Genomic DNA, 19,473 nt, shown 5'->3' with positions numbered 1-19,473 from the left:
GCTATTTTAAGAGGTTATCAATGCACATTGAAACCCAACTGTGTTTAAAATGAATTAATGTTCATCATGGGTTCATTGCATAATTCAATTGAGATGTGCAGCCCTGCGGTGGGATTTATTCAGGAGATTAGCCTAATCTAATGCCTCATTGTTACTCTACATGGTGTTGAAGTTCAGCTACTGTGCAGCTACTTTAAAAAAAGAAAAGGAAAATGTTTTGCATTCAGAAAGAACATTTCTCAAAACTAAACTATTGAAAAGGCTGAAAGGAAAAAAAAAACAGAATGTGCACAAGAAGCTACATCTCAATCAACAATTCAGGACTGTTGCTATAGATATGCTTGCATGCACTTGAAAACAGAACATACTTCTTACTGAGCCGTGTCCCTACCGAGCAGAGGTGGTGTCTGCAATGAAATGGCTCTTAATAAAGATGGGCCTTGTGATTGTTTACACAAAGAAATTAATTTTTCCTATTTTTGTGAACATGAATTGTACCTTATATCAGAACTTTTCCCTCATAGTTTCTCTGAAAACTGTTTTCCTTTACTAGTCTACATCCCTGCCAACTCATAAAAAAACCCCCAACTTTTTTCACTATATTATTACCCCAAATTGTTATTGTGCACAACTGTGTAATAACAGAGAATGTGCAAGCAAAGTTCCCTTTTGCAAATCCATGTTTTTTCTTTATTTGGAGTGCATTACTGAGCTTATACTGGCATAGACCTTGTAAGCAACACAGCATATAGTAAATTTACTTGATATACATATTTACCTGCAGTTTATAATACTGTAACTTGCTTGCACAAAAACATGTACGAATCAGAGTCATATTGAAGGTTTTATAACAGATACTTTCACGTTATAACAAAGTAAAAAACAAAAAAAAAACAACAACAACAAAAAGGAGTCGAGGGAAATTTGTGCGAACAAAGAGCCGAAGCTCAGAACAAATAACAGGACAGAGTTGAATATTTCACTGCACATCTTGTTGGTATGGAAAGGTTTGTGTGATGAAAGTGTCTCTACAATGACGCCAGCCTTGAAAGAACCGGTCATTTTGCTACAGATTCAGTGCATCATAAATACATAATTTACCACTTAATGCACTGTAAATAATTAGTTGGAGCTGACATTTCTGTGACCACCGGGCTCATATTGTACGCTGTGTTTGAAGGATTAGAAACGCTTTTAGAATGTGCATCTGTCTTAATCAGGAACACTCTATGTAAACAATACGTCAACATGTGGATGGCAGCAGAAAGTACATCTGGTGTCAACAAATGTCTGTGGAGCAGCACGCAATAGCAGTCGATGTCCTGCCTTAAGAAAAAAAATAAAAATAAAAAAGTTGCAGCGGTCCCTTCCGAGCCAAAGCTGCTGCTTTTCGCCAGTCCGTTCATCTTGTTGGGGAAAGCTTCGTTCAGCTGTTGTTGTACTTTGACTTGTCTCCAAGGCCGATTGGTCTCAGACGCCGCAGGAATCACAGTAACAGTTTGCTTCAGTAGATCAACATTTATCAGTTCAGCCATCCTTTTATTGTGAATGTGCCGCTGTAAAGAGATGCACATGTTAATATTTACTGTAATACATTTTCAATGAAGACAGCAATAAAGGAATAAAGAATTCAACATTCCTTGTATTTTAATGCCACAAAACCCAGAGATCTTAACAGCACAAATCTAAATAATACACAACCCATTGTCCAAGTGTTTTATTTGTAACTTTCTAATATAATGAACCTAATAGGAAAGTGCACTGCACCAATAATAATTGGTCGCTTGAACAGCAGAGTGTGTTTATGCTGACATGAATATACTAAATGAATGGAGGACAGTATGGAGTGTGTGCTTGTACATTTTCAAATATTCTCAGTGTAGTAAACATTGAGGAGCTTAGCGGATATTAGGAGGGTAGATGTCCCTTCATCCACCAAAAACAGCCCCTTTGTTGCTCAGACGCTTTTTCTCAGTGTCTGAGCCAAATGAAATTGCATGTTTCAACTTCTCTTCTTCCCCTCAAACATGTCAGAAGCATAAAGTGACTTTTTTAGGGCCGAATGACAAGTTGCTGTGTGTGTGAGAAAACTGATGCACTTACAGAGTTTGAGTGGCATGACAGATGGTGTTCTCAAAACAATGTTTTGTTCAGCAGCAAGGATAAAAATGTACAAGAAAATACTGACAGTTAGGCTCACTGTAAAATATTTCATAAACAGTTTTCAAGAGAAAAGGGAGTGCTGATGCCAATGTGTGGGAGAGACACAAGACTGGTCAGAAACGCATCAGAAGTAAACACATTTATTCAAATGCTGCCAGAATTTTAGTGTTTTGTCACAAGCAATCATTTGTTGAATGCTTTTAAATTAAACAAATGGTACAGAACTGGTCTGTTAGGTCTGCAGAATAAAGCTTGGATTTTTCCATTCCGACTGCTTGGTGATGATTCCCAAAAGCACTGATATCTAAATTTGTTGAGTAGCATTGAGTCGCTTTGTTCCAGATTCTCTTCATTTCAGACATGCCATGTTGTCACTAACCAGTTGTATAATTCTGAACATGTCACATTTTTCGCTGAAATACAGTTTTGCAAAAATCCCATAAAAAAAAAAATGCAATACTACTTTGTTCAAAGTATAATTCTTTCAAAAACTAATAAAAAATAAATAAAAAAATTCCTTGGACGGCTAAAAAGAAGATTCAACATCATGTTGTAAAAATCAAAAATTTGAGTTTATACTTTTTTTAAATTTATTTTTCATTTTTGTGATCAACTCTAAATTGTTTTTATCCAAGTAATTTAATTGCCTTTTGTTCTTAGGAGTGGCCTGTTTTATTTTCTAACAGAGGAATAGCAAAGCCAGTTCTGTTTTCAAGCCTCCAAAGGCATGTTTGGGCCAAAGCAGATGTTTTTTGTTCTTTTGTAAATATTTATGTGTGACTATCTGTGGACAGTTAAGAAAACATGATTTTATCACACATGACTAAGAAACGTTCCAAAAATACTCAGATATGTAGGTAAGATCATAAAGAACTCTGACCAAACTTTGAACAATAAATACCAGGTTATTTCTAGAACAGAGAGCAAACAATGTCCACTGGTATCTCAATAGTATGTATATTTTGTGTATGTTTGTCACATGTTGTATTATTTACTTACTACTTTCTATATATTTGCTACAGCTCTGTAGAGTTATACTTGGGGGCGTCCAGAAAAAAATATTTCTAAGCTGGTCAGATTCAACAAAGTGTGACTTTGTTTGTTGTGTTGGTCTGTTCAAGACACGCCCTGTAAAGAAGTATTTCAGTTCCTATCAGAAAAAAATATATCTGATTCCACTTCCGGTCTTCTTATGAAAAGCAGCATTGCACCTCTTTCCTCTTATTTATTTTTCTGGCTAATTACAGAATGTTCCCTCATTTTCTTTCTTCTGTGTTTGCTGCCCTCCTGCCTCCCAACAAGACACGCAGTGTGATGCTATCGGCTCCACAGTGCGTGCCTTTACAGGAAGACAGAGTAAACTAACTCAAACTGTAAGCTTCACAGAAGAGCAAATGTTCCTGTCTGGGAAAGGAATAAGAGAAACAGTTTACAATGTGGCTCGTTTTTGATTCGTTCTTTTGTGTGTGCTCTCCTAAGCTTGTGATTTTTGTGGCGTCTTCGAGTCACTTCATTAAATATAATAGTGGTCGTCTAAAGGACCTGTCTGCAGTTTTGTCCTGCCTCCAATCTATGAAAAATTTTTTTTCTTCTTTAGACCAGATCATGAAGTAACTCAGATCATTTTTTAGCCATATTTTAGTTATGTGGGTTTATTTTTTGTATGGGCTACATTTTGTCATTGATTCGAAGCATCCACTCTGTCAAAACTATGCAAAAGTAGACAGAAAACTATTGTTTTAGAAATATTTAAAATCCATATATAATTACAAATTTAAATAGCCTTTATAGACGGTTATATTTTGCATTTGTACTCAGAATCTACAAACAACCAAGAAGTAAAGAAGATTTGAAAAATCTAAACTACACTTGAGAATCCTTCATATATTCAATATATTAGTTGCATTATATGTAAAGACAGACATCAAAATGGAAACGATCATAATATTATTATAGTCATTAAACCTATAAATAATAAAATATGATACATAGTCGAATCATTACATTTTCTATTGTTTCTCAGATTTTCAAGTAATCAGGATTTTTTTAGCCAAATTCTCAAAAAAAAAAAGAAAAAAAAAGAAATAAATTAATAAAATGCAAGTACAGTGTATGGAAGTTCACATCTCATCTGATTCTGTTGTGTCTCACGGACTATTGTTGGACTTATTGATAAAATAAAACCATCTTTATAATATACCTCATAGATATTTAGGTGCTTATTGCCATGAGACATGGCAATAACATGTTCTGAGCATCTATGCTTTACTGATGGACCTGCTGCGTGATTAAAAAAATGGATGAGAATCATTGAGCTGAAAGAGCAGGCTTCTCTTTAACCACCTAAAACTGAAACTCTTTTCAGACAGTCTTTTTCTTCTGCAATCTCCACATTCAATACATGAGGATTGACTTGTATGACATAGAGAAGCAAAAGATCAAAGCACAAAACCCGCCAATATCACAACCCTGACCCGCCTCAGGAGGTAGCCACAAACCCATAATCACTAAAGAGTGCAAGGGGGAATACAGAATTAGTGTGACACTAATGCTACAAAGATCTTCCACTATCTGTCTAAACCAGTGGTTCTTAACCTTTTTTGAGGTACCGAACCCACCAGTTTCATATACGCATTCACTGAACCCTTCTGCAGTGATAAATAAAATATGATTTTTTTCCCCCCAAATTCAAGACATAGGGGTGACCCAACTAGAGTCTAATTGGGTCACTAGAGTCTAGTTGGATCACCAAGAAGATCACCAAGTCTTCTTAAAAGGTAGAGTTTCTGAGAACAGTTCTTCAAAATATAGTCAATGTTTTCAGCAAAGTTGAGCTGACTGTCCAGGAACGACCCAAGGTATTTAAAATTTGCCACAGTTTCAACAGGTTGGCCATCGAGAGAAACTGGAACCACTTTAAGGTCTTGTTTAAATCATTTAATTAGCTCTACATTCTTAAGAGAATGAAAAATTTATAATAAAAAATAAAGACTGCGGTATTCTGATTTAGTAATGTAATTATATTAGTTGTGTTGTCACCCCCACGCCACTAGAGGCAGTACCAACCCCGAAAAGATGCGACTAAGGAGCAGATTTAGAAGTACACCGAAAGCTACAGAATCTGGTAAAAACTGAACTTTGCTGAAGTAATTAAAGACACAAGTTCAAATCCATGCTGAGAGTGGAACTCCTTCAATCAGTGCTCCTCTGCAGCACTGATTGGTTAAGCAATGTAACGTGATCCTCTGCAGCAAGTGATGGCAATGCGGGCGCGTCATCACGACTTTACACAAGTATGTCTTTACCTCTGTGGCAGAGGCTCCACTGAACCCCTGAGACAGACTCATTTGATCAAACCCATGTTAAGAACCACTGGTCTAAACTAAGAGAAAACTAAGAAAACATTTTTCTATGGTCGTAAAGGAGATTATCTATGTCCAGCTTTTGATACAGACAGAGATGGTGAACAACAAATTAGCTTGTATTTGTATAGCCTGCATGGAGATCACATCACAGAGCTCAATATTAGGCAGAGGACATTGTGCATATTGTTTAAGTGAACGCAATTGGCTTTTGTAATCCCTACAGTGTGATCTCCGTTGATTGACTTGGATGATGTGAAAAGAAATAGTGATATATAATTGGGTGTTTATGGTTATGGGTTTATCGTGAAGCTGTGAGCTTAAAGGGGTTAGAGTATCTGACCTGCTAAAAGACAATGGAGCAAGTCTTTAACCAAGGTAGCATCAATTTAAGACACAACATGAGGCTGAGGGATGAACGAGACCAAATTCAAAATGTATCACTGAGATAAAAGAAACCAGAAATATAAATACCAGTTAACAGTTTCTGCTCAGTTTGGCCCATCACCATTGGCAGCTTCCACATCAGCCCCAGCAGAACCATCTGGTTGGACAGGTTCAAACTGGTGGGGTGTTCGTCCGTTTGGTGTCCGCGCAGGTGCATCAAGGTCAGCGTTTGTCCTGACTTTCACTTCCTTGTAGGATAAATCGCCAACGAAGTCTTCAGTATTGGAGCTGGACACAGAAATGAATGTAACTACTGTGAGCTGCAAACGGAAACAAAATGATTTTTCCTAAAAGTGTGTATGTAGCATTCACTTTAGCTACCGTTGTAACGGTAAACAAAGCCATTTCGTCTTACAGTTTGCACTACATCTAAACACCCAAAAGTTTTCTTTGTATTTCTGAAGAGTTGCCAAACTCTTGGATGCTTCTTTCAAAAGTTTTTGATGTCGTGTGATTGGTGCAGCTATCATAAAGGCATCAAAGGCAGTGTTACCACAGGTCAACAGCTCCATGTTTTCCTTTATCCTGCTTCTCGTTTCATGCTCTCTTGGGTCTGATCTCACTCTAAGCTAACTAAATGCACAGCAGACAAGGTACTGTGTGAAGTCGGATAGGAAGTACAATTAGCACGCGGAGGAGAAAATCCCAAAATTATAGAGTTCATAACTCAGGAGTCTGCAAGGCCCTTACTATAACACATTCGAAATGGAAAGCTGCTCCAATGCATGCCTGATTATATGCGCTCCGTGCAGAACCCCTCATAACGATGGACATGGTCCTGGAAGATGACACACTTCAGCAGTTTCAAAAAAAAGAAAAATAATTAACCTACACATTGTGTAACAAAGTAGAAAAACCTTTGAAAACTTTTCACTGATTTTCCCTCAGGTTTTTTCTAAACAGCAACCATAAGATAAATTTCCAATTATTTCCACCAATTTAGCCAACTCTATGGCATGACTGGCTTTAATAACACAGTGCTGTGGTTATTTACAGTGCAGACTTATGTTACTGATAAATATCTAGCTTCCTTCTTATGAGCCGTCAACGTGTATGATATTTTAAGAATCAGAGTCGTGAACCCGACGGGTGTAATCAGTCTGTATTTTCTCTCATGTCATCTTAGTTCTTCTGACATGTTTGGCTTTATTTCTAGCTCCCAGCTTAAAAAAATAAATAAATGAAACATCTATATGCTTTGCACTTTGATTATTTTTTAGCCCTGCAACTAAAATGAATATTCTCCTAGCAACGTTTTAATTCTACTAACCAATCAGATTAATTTTGAGTCTAGAGCAGAGCCGCTGAAGCTATTTATAATTCCTTAGGCCCTCTAAGTCTGCATCTGACTAACCTTCCTTTAAATCTAAAAAGTCCAATGACTAACCTTTTCCTTCCTAAATGTAAAACATGAATTCATGGTTGAAGAATTAAAGGGTGAAAGACATTTATAGACTGACTGCATGCTTATTTCAGAACGAACCTGCATGTGCAGTTAAGAAGGGAAAAAGAAAGAAGACAACCTTTTTATTTTTAAATATTGTGGTAAAATCTGTGTTTTGGGATGCAAAATCAATCCTGAGTAAGAACCAAATTAACTTCTTTAGATCTATTACACAAGACAAAACAAGAACATTACCTGACATGAATATTGACATAGCTTTTTAGGGTTTTACAATTTTAGACAGAGGAGTCACTTGTAAACCGGGACATGTCTTACTAAGATGACTGGTTTCTGTAATCATATCCTCTTAAAACTGGAAAGTAGAAGAGCAGAGATTATTGCAGAGTTATTGAAATCCTTGATGGCATGTAACAAAGTTTTTAACATTGCCCCTACACTCAAACAGAAGGAAGACATAGGTTCACGAAGTTGCAGTTATTCATATGGCTCATAAGGCTAATGGGACAATATCTGTTTGTGTAATCACAAAGATGATCTGTGCAGGTATTTTATATACTTTCCACCTATTTAACGGCACATAGCTGCTTCGTACAACAGCTTAGGTGGGCAGGCATGAAGAGGTTGTCCGTACGGTCCACTGGATGTTGCATAATGGGCACTACTGATATCGAGCAGACATTACGCAGGAAGATAGCAATGAAATGAAAGAGAGAGAGAACAGGTGCTTGGGCTTCAAGTTGCAATGGGTCTATGAGAAATATGTTTATTGAGGTCTGAATATAATATATTTGTTGGGACCTAAAAAAGTTATTTTCACTATATTTTATGATTAACTAAAGACTGTTCCACCTTAAATTCCCAAAGAGGGGCAGAACTTAGTGCCGTTTCTAAATAATAGAAAGAGAAATGTTGGCAGATTTCCCATATCATTTCAAGAAACATCTGCATAAAATTTCTACAGCCTGCTTCTTACTTAAAAAAAAAAGTTAAATGTTCCATTGAGGAAAATGTATTCATTTTCTCCTGTTCTCTAAAACATTAATGTAAAAGTAGAAATATGCTCCTTCAACAACAGCATAGGATAAATGTTACATATTAAGTATTTATCACTTGTTAGGCAATGACCTACATTGGATGTAGAGGTTTTGCAGTTCAAGACAAAAATTATTTAGTCTGATCCTCTGGTCATCAGAAACCCCCTCTGTGGTTTTCATTTTTTTAAATTTTAGCCTTTATTGAACTAAGGAAAAACTCACTGAGAATCTAAATTTTATGCTTGCATAACTTTACTAAATATTTCAGTTTTGTCTTTTGCGTCTGATGCAGTCTTCATTAATGTTTTCTTAACTACATTTTCAAAACCTCAGCTTTATAAAAATCTGAGTTGCAGTCACGGCATGTTTCTGTAAATCTAATAGTAGCTTTAATGGTTTTGTGCTGTCGCATGTATTGTCTACATTTATTTGACATCTGGAAATGAGTCTTCATTCCTGTTCTATTCTCATCCTCCAGTTAAATTGCAAAATCTAGTAGGTTTAAAATGTCTACTTTCCATTTTACTATTATTATTTTAGGTCCCTCAGTTATCCATATAGCATCTGCTTATAAAAAGATGATTTACAAATACACAGAAACTCTGGTTTGCAATAACCTCTGAAATGTGAATTGCCTACAATTTCAAGTTCAGCATGACAAAGCAAATACAAAAAACAGCAACACTCTGAAAATCCCTTTTTAATGCTACACCCATATGGTTCTTAAACTGTGATAGGCTACAGAAGACAGTTGTGATACTTGTTTTCTGTAAGTGATGCTAAAACAAATTGAAGTAAACAAAGCAAAGTAACCAGGATGTAGGGTTAGGCGGTGACTGCCACAAAAACATGAGTTGTCTTTGCTTTAACCTGAACTACTGAAAGTAAATTCAGGGAAGAGAATATTTCCAGAACTCCATGTTGAAACTGAGGCTGATAATAGCAAACCAAGATCTGGTTCTACTAGCCATCTATCTGCTCCTGTAATCAGAACTTTAATCTGGGAATTGCATCAAATAAACGTAAGCCTTTCCCAACCTCAAGTCAACAAACGTCAACTGGTTTGTTGACTTTTGGTACGCTGATAAGCTCAGTAACAATCTAAGCTCTGTTAGCATTACCTGGTAATAGCATTGTAGTTCCTTGAACTTTATACATTCAAACAATAAAAGGATCATGTTCGCTAACAGTGATTGTCATGTATCTGTCAAATGTTCAACAAACATGTCCATTATTCATTCATTCATTTTACTTTATTTTGGACATATGTAAACGGAAAACACATAGTTAAAAAATTTCTACAGGGGCTCAAATACCTGTGAGTCCACAAAGTACAAAAGTAAAAGTAAAAGGGTTGGTCAGTGTAGCCATCATGCAGTTTGCTGCACAGCCTACACACTCATCTGTACGTGAGGTTACACAGTAACACAGGGCAGGTAGGCATATCTGAGTCTACAAATATTTGGCTCACATTGCCCTCAACAGCCTCCATGTACTTTCAATAAATGACACAGTTAGTCACAGGACATCAGGTTGGAATCCTCTCTGCTCAGCACAGCCTTGGTGGTGCTTTGCTTAGGATCATATTTTATATCAAAATTTCCTTCCTATTCGAACACACCTGCAGCAGCTCTTTGTAGACCAATAATATACAGTAGGAACTTATTAGATCATCAGCATACATTAAGTGGTTGATGATCCTGTTACTAACAGCCGGTTCCACAGTAATTTAAAAGCATTGACAAATTGATGTTCACATTGGATGCTATCCTGTCTTACACCATCTGAGACACCGAAAGGAACTGGTACAGAGCTCCCCCATTTTATGCACACTGACTGATAAGCACACCAAAAAGTAGAAATTTTGACCAGACATTATACAACTTTTGAAATAACTTGTCAGCATCAATTAAACATGTGAAAATGGTATTGTGTCTGTTGTATAGATACATAAAGATATACATAAAGAACAGGGATTTCTTTGTTTCAATTGGAAACTTCTCATCAGAGAGGTCAAAGGTCACATGTGGGGTACCCCAAGGTTCAATCCTAGGACCCCTTCTTTTCAATATTTATATGCTCCCACTGGCAAAGATTATAACAGGACATAGGATTAGCTACCACAATTATGCGGATGATACACAGCTCTACATCACGATGTCACCAGGTGACTCTGAACCCATCCAATCACTGAATAGATGCTTAGAACAGATAAATGTGTGGATGTGCCAAAACTTTCTCCAGCTAAACAGAAACAAAACTGAAGTTATTATCTTTGGACCTAAAGAGGAACAAACTAGAATCAATGCACAGCTTCAGTTATTACAACTAAAAACCAGCGATCAGGCCCGAAACCTGGGAGTAGTGATGGACTCTGACCTGAACCTTCAGAGCCACATTAAGACAGTCACAAAGTCGGCCTTCTATCACCTGAAGAACATCTCTAGGATTAGAGGACTTATGTCTCAGCACGATCTAGAGAAACTCATCCATGCATTTATCTTTAGCCGCATTGATTACTGCAACAGCGTCTTCACAGGTCTGACTAATAAATCAATCAAACAGCTGCAGCTGATCCAGAATGCTGCTGCTCGGGTTCTCACTAAAACCAGGAAGATAGAGCACATAACACCAGTTTTAAAGTCCCTACACTGGCTCCCTGTAGCTCAGAGAATAGACTTTAAAATACTGATGTTAGTTTATAAATCTCTGAACGGTTTAGCACCACAATACCTTAAAGATCTGTTATTACTGTACCAACCATCTAGACCCCTCAGATCTTCTGGTTCTGGTCTGCTCTGCATCCCCAGAACCAGAACCAGACGAGGAGAAGCAGCATTCAGTTTCTACGCACCACAGATTTGGAACAAAATTCCAGAAAACTGTAAAACAGCTGAAACACTGGGTGCCTTTAAATCTCAACTTAAAACCCACCTGTTTAGAGTTGCTTATGGCTAAATTAGGGTTAGAGTGCGGGTTTTGATGTCTTCCATGTTTTTATGTCTTTAATGTTTTTAATTTTTTTCTTCTTTCTTTTCGACGTTTTAATGATGTAATGTTTTTTGGTTTTTTATTTTTTAAATTTCTCTCTTTCTCACTGTTTATTTCTGTTTTTATTTTAATTATGTAAAGCACTTTGAAATGCCTTGCTGCTGAAATGTGCTATACAAATAAAATTTGATTGATTGATTGATTGATAGATCTAAAATTTCTGTTAAAGCAAAAATATACATATCTATTTAATGTTTGATTGAGAGCGGACTACATTTGTTGATTGGCCAGTGATTAACATATATTTTGCAAACTATTCAACCACTGCAGTAAAGCAGAAGACATGCTGCTATCAGAGAGCTGCACAGTCTGAAAGAGCAAACTTTTGAGTTTTATCTTGAGCAACGCCAGGAACACATGGGTCAAATTTTAGAGCTGAATTGTCGTGATCTAGCAGCCCTCCAAACAAGTCTCTCTGAAGAACTGGGATGCGATGAGAAAGTCAGAAACTGTGCAGTTTTGTGATGCAGTTTTGCGCCGACCGGTGTGAAAATAAAAATTATTTTACCCGTTTTCATTATCTTTGGGTCAGCAATGAATTTAAGACAAAATTAAATGTCTGATTTTATCTCAGTCCATCTAAAACACAGTCTTGAAGTTCTCCATTGCTGAGTGTCACTGCAAAAATAATCAGACAGCCGACCACAGCTCTCATCCCCCACCCATGTTAACATTCACAATAGCGAAGAACAGAGATTTTGCAGATGCCCCAAACTGGGGCAGAACTGAACCAGACATTAACAGGTTGGAGGAAAACTTGACCATGGACAAGCGACTGTAGTTTCACCAGGTTTATCAATTGGAACTGAAAAGACAGACAATAATGTATCAGGTAACGCTCCATGACACGGAGCGTTACCTTAAAATATGCAAGCAAGTTTCCTGCTTGCATATTTTATTTTAAATGATCATCAGATTCTGTCTGTTCCACATGCCTTGTTGTTGTCCAGCTTCATCACAACCTCTTGTGGAGACACAGCCACATTTTTATTTTTATCAATACTGCCAATAATAAATTAATTTATTTTAACACTATTGAAAATGTCATAAGAAACGTTTATGCTACAACTTTGTAATCTGCTCTACTCTGCTCATACCATCAATATGTGCTGGTAAGGACTTTTGTTTTGTAACTCATTCTTTTAAATTATTTCTAGAAGTCCATAGGGCTACTTGTTTGTAATTTCCATACACACAAAACCCGCACTTTTGGACTACCTGATTTAACCCAAGCCAGGCCCTGCTTGCATAACCATGACTCTCCTCAACATGCTCATTTCAGCCTCATTTAGCTTTGCACTTCTTATTCTTACACAGATGTTGACTGAGATAAAGTGAGAATTTTATCACACAGTGGGGACGATTTAACTAGATTTTATTGCATAATCTGTTTTTAAATGCACAACAGCCATGTTAGAGTTCGAAGTCAGGGCTGGTAAGAAATTTTTAAGTTTCTGAAAAATGAGACTTTAATGGAAGTCTTTTGTATTTTTCAACATAACACTTTAACTCTCAACACTTGTGTCAAATAACCATGAAGAATGACACCACATTTTTCAACTAAACATTTAGTGCAGTGCTTTTTTTCTTTCTGCAATGTCTTTATGCAGAAAAAAAACAATAAACTGTAGCATAGTGATGGTACTTCAGTTTTAGAAGCCATGGAGTAAAACCTTCAGAGAATTGTGTTTGCCATGTAACGTGTGCGTGACACAAGCCAAAGGTTTGCTCTAAATGTTGATGAGGGCAGTGCTGATGTGCCAGCATGTACTTTTTTGGGGAAAAAAAAGTAACTATTGATAATGTCTCCACGCAGAGCGGCCTTTCCAGCCTGGTGGCTTCTCATCTCTGAGGTTGTATCTCTGTCATTAATATGCCCTGCATTATGCCGCCTCGTGCTTTGTTACCAAAGTTGTCAGTTTTACAGGAACTACGCTGCCCAGTTGTGCTTTTATTTTTGACGTAGAAAGTGCTGAAATGGACTGCTCCTTTGAAAAATGGTAGTATTAGCTCTCCAAAGCATCTTTTTTTTTTTGGAGATTAGTGTGTATTTGGAAAAGATTATGATTTCCTTTATTAAAGCCCATCTTTAGGTCTTTCACTCGTCAGCCTCATATTTGATCGACTGCTCCCGCTTACGTTTGTAATCCTGCTCGGAGCGTAGGGTGAGTCGGCTGAGCCTTCCCTTGGGCTGATTTACTGCAGGACACACCGAGCTCCTTTTATGGAAGACTTTTATACTGCTCTAAATATCCTTTGTATTGTGTACCCATGGATGTCTTTAATTTATGGCTGAGGTGTCGTCACAAATTACACGTAGTGTGTAGAATAAATATTTAATAATAATTTTATGGCACATTCCCTGCCCAGGTATTACCGACATGCGGACTTGTCATGAGGGAGTTGACAGTAGTTGGATAAAATAAAAAAAATAAATAAGAGGTTCAGAACTGATTAGGTCTAGATAACTTAATCAGAAATTTTTATTTACAAAAATATTATAAATTCTGATAAAATGTAATTTTTCTGATCTAAAGATGAACATAATTTAGAAAAGAATTTATTTTTCAAATTATGATTATAGATCTTGCATTTCACTTTCATTCTATTTACAAATACTGTTATGACATACGACTGTCGCTACACCGTGTAGTCAGTCTACTGACAGCCAGCATATTAGATCAGCTATGAATCAAATAAGGAGCTCCCCAGCCCCCAGCTGCCTCAGCCCAACAGGGATGATCTCATTGGCTGTCACTCTTGTAAACAGGCTGTCTTGTTATGAGGGGAAAGTCTTGTGCATTAGTGATAAAGATTTATCTGTTGCAGGGAGCGTTGGGCAGGGCTCGCTGAGGCCCACCGACAGGCTGAAGCCCACATTTAGTTGTCAACCCCTGTGCACCATGTGATCGGACCAATCAGCCTCCAGCAGCTGATTAAATGGAAAAACTCTTTATGGATTCTTTTAAACCATCTGCTGTAATGCTAAATGCACTTTTAGATTTATCACATGCACCTGTAAATTAATTTAAAAATAACCCACCTTTGACTTTATTTAGTTTTTTTCTTTCTATCTAAAACACCTATATTTTTTAGTTTACTTTTATATGTGCAAGTGTAATATTTAATGCAGAGAGAAATATTTAGGAATCAAAATATGAACTTCAGTCATCTTCAGAATAGAATTTCTTTTACTGTGCTGCTCAGTATATTTCACTCTTCAGTCGTAGTAAAGCAAATTTCAAGAGCGTTCAAATATAGAAAAGTATTATTGCTTTAAGGTTGTTTTATGTTCTTAAACTTGAGAATTTCAACACAAAATTAGTTTGAGCAAAAACACATATTTTGTCAAATCTAGAAACATAAGATACATGTTAAAAGTTTAGAGATGATCAAACTAAATCAATTATACCTTGACTGTTTTTGTGAGAAAATGGGAAGAGGTTTATTCAAACCTTAAATTCTCAAAAGTGCAACATTTTCAGATCACTAACTGATGTTAAAGCATTATGTAGATTTTTGTTAAAAATAATTTCAGCATTCCAGTGTGAAACCAAATCAAATATGCTAAATGCAGATCTTTATTGTCTGTGTATGTATTTATCTAAAACCTGAAAATGTCACTGATTCCCTGTGAAATTGATTCTGAGCTGTACATTTTCCCATAGCTGCATCAACATGTTGGAGATCCTCTTACGTATCACGTGTTGGACACATGGAGGAACAAAAAGCGTCTACAATAAAGATATTTGCAGAGCTCTTTGAATAACCTCACTGCTCTTTCAGTCGAGCCAAAAAAAAGAAACAATTAATAGTCTCACCTTTAAAATGTAACATTTGAATTTAACTTGAATAACAAATAGAGTCAAGTAATTATCTTCACTTATACGTAAAAGTTTAGGGAAATAAGCTCTTTTAAAATATTTTTATGTTGTTTTTTTGTTTTGTTTTGACATGTTTATATCCACAGTGACAATAATTGACTGTGGTTTTAAAGTTGCACTCAATTGCGTACTGACATCAAGTAATTTTGCGTCAGGATGCATACTATTGGTTGATGCACTTCCAGACTGAAAATGGCCAGTTATCAAAATATTTTAATGCATTTATTTAATAAAAAGTCAAATTTTTTCATTGTTTGGCCTGCTGATTACTGATCAGAGCTGATCAAGAGAAATTTGTCGGATTGCAGTCTCTTCCAACTAGCTCAGTTTCTGCCTAATGGAAAGTGTAGAAGACACAAACATCTTCAGACATTGAATAAACTATTGGAGCTTCATGAATTATACCTGTATGGCTGGAATGAATAAAAGAATGGCAAAGTCGTAAACAGAAAAAAAAAGATAGAAACTTACATTTGGGATTCTGGTTCAAAACAGTCGGTGAACTGTGTGCTGCCATTGGACTGTGAAAGACCAATAGACATCTCGTCACTTCTGCTGCCCAGGCTGCCACTGCCACCAGTCCTACCGCCTGGAGACTTTTGGAAAGACCCCACAGTGCCTGACTCAGTTTGCCACAGAAAACAGGAGCAGCGAGTCCGCAGTTCCTTATAAAAAGAGTTTAACCACACCGTGGACAACCACGAGCAGCCGATTAGGTTCTTGAAAGCAGTTCGAAACTCCGGACTCCTGCAGTAGATGATGGGATTGAGACCAGAGTTGATGTAACCCAGCCAGTTCAAAGACAAGAACAGCCGATTGTCCAGTTGTGTTTCATTAAAAGCTTGGATAATGTTGGCAACAAAGAACGGCAGCCAGCATATTGTGAAGGTCCCCATGATGATGCCCAAAGTCTTGATGGCTCTGAGCTCACCAATCAGCAGTCGTGACGGTCTCCTCTTGGTGCTCTTCCTCCTCGCCACGTTGTTGAAGCTGTTGGAGCCCAAGCATGCTGGAGGTAGGAGATTGTTCAAGTTGGAGCCACTTTGAGTCTGTGCAGGGCATTCGTTCTGCAAACGCGGCCGAGCTTTCTTTATGAGCTTGACCTGTCGTGCAGCAATAACAAAGACTTGTGCATACACAGCTATCATTATTACCAGTGGGATATAAAAAGAGACTAACGAGGATGAAATAGCATATTCTTTGTTAACCACAAAGTCACAGCAGTTATAATCTTCATAACAACTGCTGTTGTCTTTTTGCCACAATTTTTTATCTATCATCATAATTGGTACAAACGAAATTAAAGTAGACACAACCCAGACTACACAGACTATCACTCTTGCACGAAATTTACAGAGTAGAACTGTGTATCGCAGTGGTCTTGTAATGGCTACATACCGATCGACAGCGATGACACAAAGCGTTTCAATGCTTGCGGTCACACACAGAATGTCGACTGAAGTCCAGAGGTTACAGAATGTATCGCCAAGCTGCCAGTTACCTGTCTGGACATAAATGGCCCCAAGTGGGACCACGAGGACCCCCATGATGAGGTCTGCACATGCTAAGGACATGATTAAGATGTTTGTTGAAGTCTGTAATTGTGGGGTTCGTGCCACAGCAATGATGACCAGCAGGTTTCCAACAACGGTGACCAGGATGATGATGACCGCCATGACGGAGAACCACTCTCCCGGTGGATTAAGGTATGTTTCTAATGTTTCGTTTGAGGAATTCATCTTTCATTGGCTCAACTAACGACAAGTTGAAGATGTCCAAAGATCATCAAAAAGACAGATTTGACTCAAAAAAAAATCACACACATAAATCCGCTCAACACTGAGAGTTTGCTGTTTTTCCCCTGCAAATTATTTCTCTTCCTTGCACAGAATGCTCACATGTCACACCTTGGGAGTTCTGCTCTGGCAGCCCTCAAATGGGAGTGGTGGTTCTCCATCTTTCCAAAATAAGCAACATATTCTCCCAAGCGATGAATCCAAACTGTCCACAGAACTAAAAAAGTTCCATCAAGTTCATGAGTCCAGGAAAAATGTTAAAGTATCAAGTAAAAAAAGTTTTGGAGTGCGAAAAGTTTCGCTTTGACCATTTAAATCTGTCCACCGAGTGCAGTTTTCTGAAGAATCTTGTTCTGACCACAATGCAACAGTTGAGCTGTGTGGAGATCAAGCAAACACTGACGCCTTTTCAAGAACAACCAGAGTGACTTCAAACTCTTTTCTCTCTCTCTATCTCTCTGTCTCTCCCTCTCTCTCTCTGTGCAGGTTCCATAAGATTGTATTGGTGGTAATCACACCCTGACTGGAGACAGAGAGGAGGAGCCTAACTCCGTGTGTGTGTGTGTGTGTGTGTGTGTGTGTGTGTGTGTGTGTACTTGTTTATTTTGCCATGCGGGGTCCTGAGCACGGAAGCACACCAACGTTGAGGGGTCCAGTTACGTTGTGGGGCCCAAAATGCTGGACCCCGCATGGGAAACCACTCTAAAGCAGCTTGGGATGCTTTCCTAACATGCCTCATGCATTTTTTTCACTTGGCCCACAAGGTAGCAAAAATTGGAAAAGTGTGTGTCAAAGTGGGGCCCCCTGCTGGTTTAAGATGGCACTGCAAGTATACACACACAGGAAGTTTTCCTGTGTTTATAAACACTTCCTGTGTGTGTAAGGGCCCCTCATGGTTCTGTGTGTGTAAGGGCCCCTCATTGTCCACGTTTTGACTAATAAGATTGGCTGATATAAATAAGCTATTTTAGGAAGTGTTTTTTTTAATAATTAATATTATGAGTATATTATAACAGCACATACTAATGGGCTGTTATGTTTTATAACGGCACGTTAGCTCTCGAACATATGTTAGCTCTACATGTTAGCTAATATGTTAGCTCCGTGTTAGCTCTCCAAACATGGAGAGCATCTGAAGTGCGGCTTTACAGCACTTTCTATGTTTTCAACATTTTTATGGCACTTCATAACGTGTGATCAGTGATGACATAGTTACTTTGAAAAAGTAACTTAGTTAGATTACTGACTAATTGATTTGGAAAGTAACTAAGTTACATTAAAAGTAACTTTTGTAGTTACTTTTAGCAGCTGCTAACAACAACGCTCCACCACCTGTGAATATTACATTGAGCTTTGCCAGTACTTAATTGCAAGCTATTTTATAACGGTATCATCAACAATGTGTCTCCATTTAAATGGTTGAACTGAAGGGGACATTGTTTAATGGTTACAACAGCACAAAAAAAGTTTGTAATTTGTGTGTTCCACGATTGTCTGGAAAACTCTAAGAATTTTAAAGGTTTGAACCCTGACCTCTCTTAACTAGCTTATAGTAGCTAACCACTATCCTATAGTAGCTCCAAGATCTTGGAGGTCGCCCACTCCACTCGATGGTATGTTTGTTGGGCGCAAACCTTTGTCAAATTTGGGTTTCGTAAGAATTCAGTTTATTTAGATGGGACCAGCTCATAATACCAATTGTCTCAAGGATGGGCTGAGATTAGAGGATTGTGACTACATCTAGTTTTCAGTCTGTGTGCATCATACACACCAAAAAGGATACGTTCCAGTCCTTTTTTGCATCTGGTATGAACTGTAATTGGTTTAACGTTTAAAAGCTCAGCTTCAAAGTGGCACACATTTTCATTAATATAGCACCATTCTCTTCAGTCGAAGATGGAAAACTCTTCTTTTTTTTAATTCATTCTTAGCTCTTCATCTGGCCAGGCTCATTCCCTCAGACTTTGTGCAGTGCATGATTAAAATCTTTTAAAATGAATATAGAGTTCTATTAAAAGTTGTCTGTGCCATATTTTTTTAATTATTTTTAAGGCTAAAATGTCAAAAAGGAAGGCGAGGAAAAAACCGGTTGAAGAAGCCACATTTTACATCAAAGCATCTAAGGACAAACCAGGACTAACCAAAAGATTTATTGATGACGACAAAGGTAATAAACTCATTTTGAATCACTTACCCTAAATATTGATTTGTTTTATAAAATGACATACTAAAACCATTCATAATGGTTGTTAAGATTTCTAAGCAATAATTTAGCAGTAACATCTTAAGACCAGTTATTTGGTTAATGGTTTATCTAAAAATAAAAAAAAT

At 37.4% G+C, this 19,473-nt stretch overlaps 1 protein-coding gene across 1 annotated transcript; it reads right to left on the bottom strand.

Annotated features, from left to right (window-relative positions):
• Positions 1-831: 831 nt before the first annotated feature.
• adrb3a (adrenoceptor beta 3a) lies at positions 832-17,582 on the bottom strand. Its single transcript, XM_008419043.2, has 3 exons — positions 15,818-17,582; positions 6,000-6,200; positions 832-1,556 (listed from the first exon to the last, which is right to left on the bottom strand). Exons 1-2 carry the CDS (start codon positions 17,083-17,085, stop codon positions 6,017-6,019), a joined length of 1,452 nt encoding a protein of 483 aa, XP_008417265.1. The 5' UTR covers positions 17,086-17,582; the 3' UTR covers positions 832-1,556; positions 6,000-6,016.
• Positions 17,583-19,473: the final 1,891 nt, after the last annotated feature.

The sequence above is a fragment of the Poecilia reticulata genome, linkage group LG9, assembly GCF_000633615.1.
Source record: "Poecilia reticulata strain Guanapo linkage group LG9, Guppy_female_1.0+MT, whole genome shotgun sequence".
Lineage (NCBI taxonomy): Eukaryota > Metazoa > Chordata > Actinopteri > Cyprinodontiformes > Poeciliidae > Poecilia > Poecilia reticulata.
This window is presented reverse-complemented; position numbering and strand designations above follow the sequence as displayed.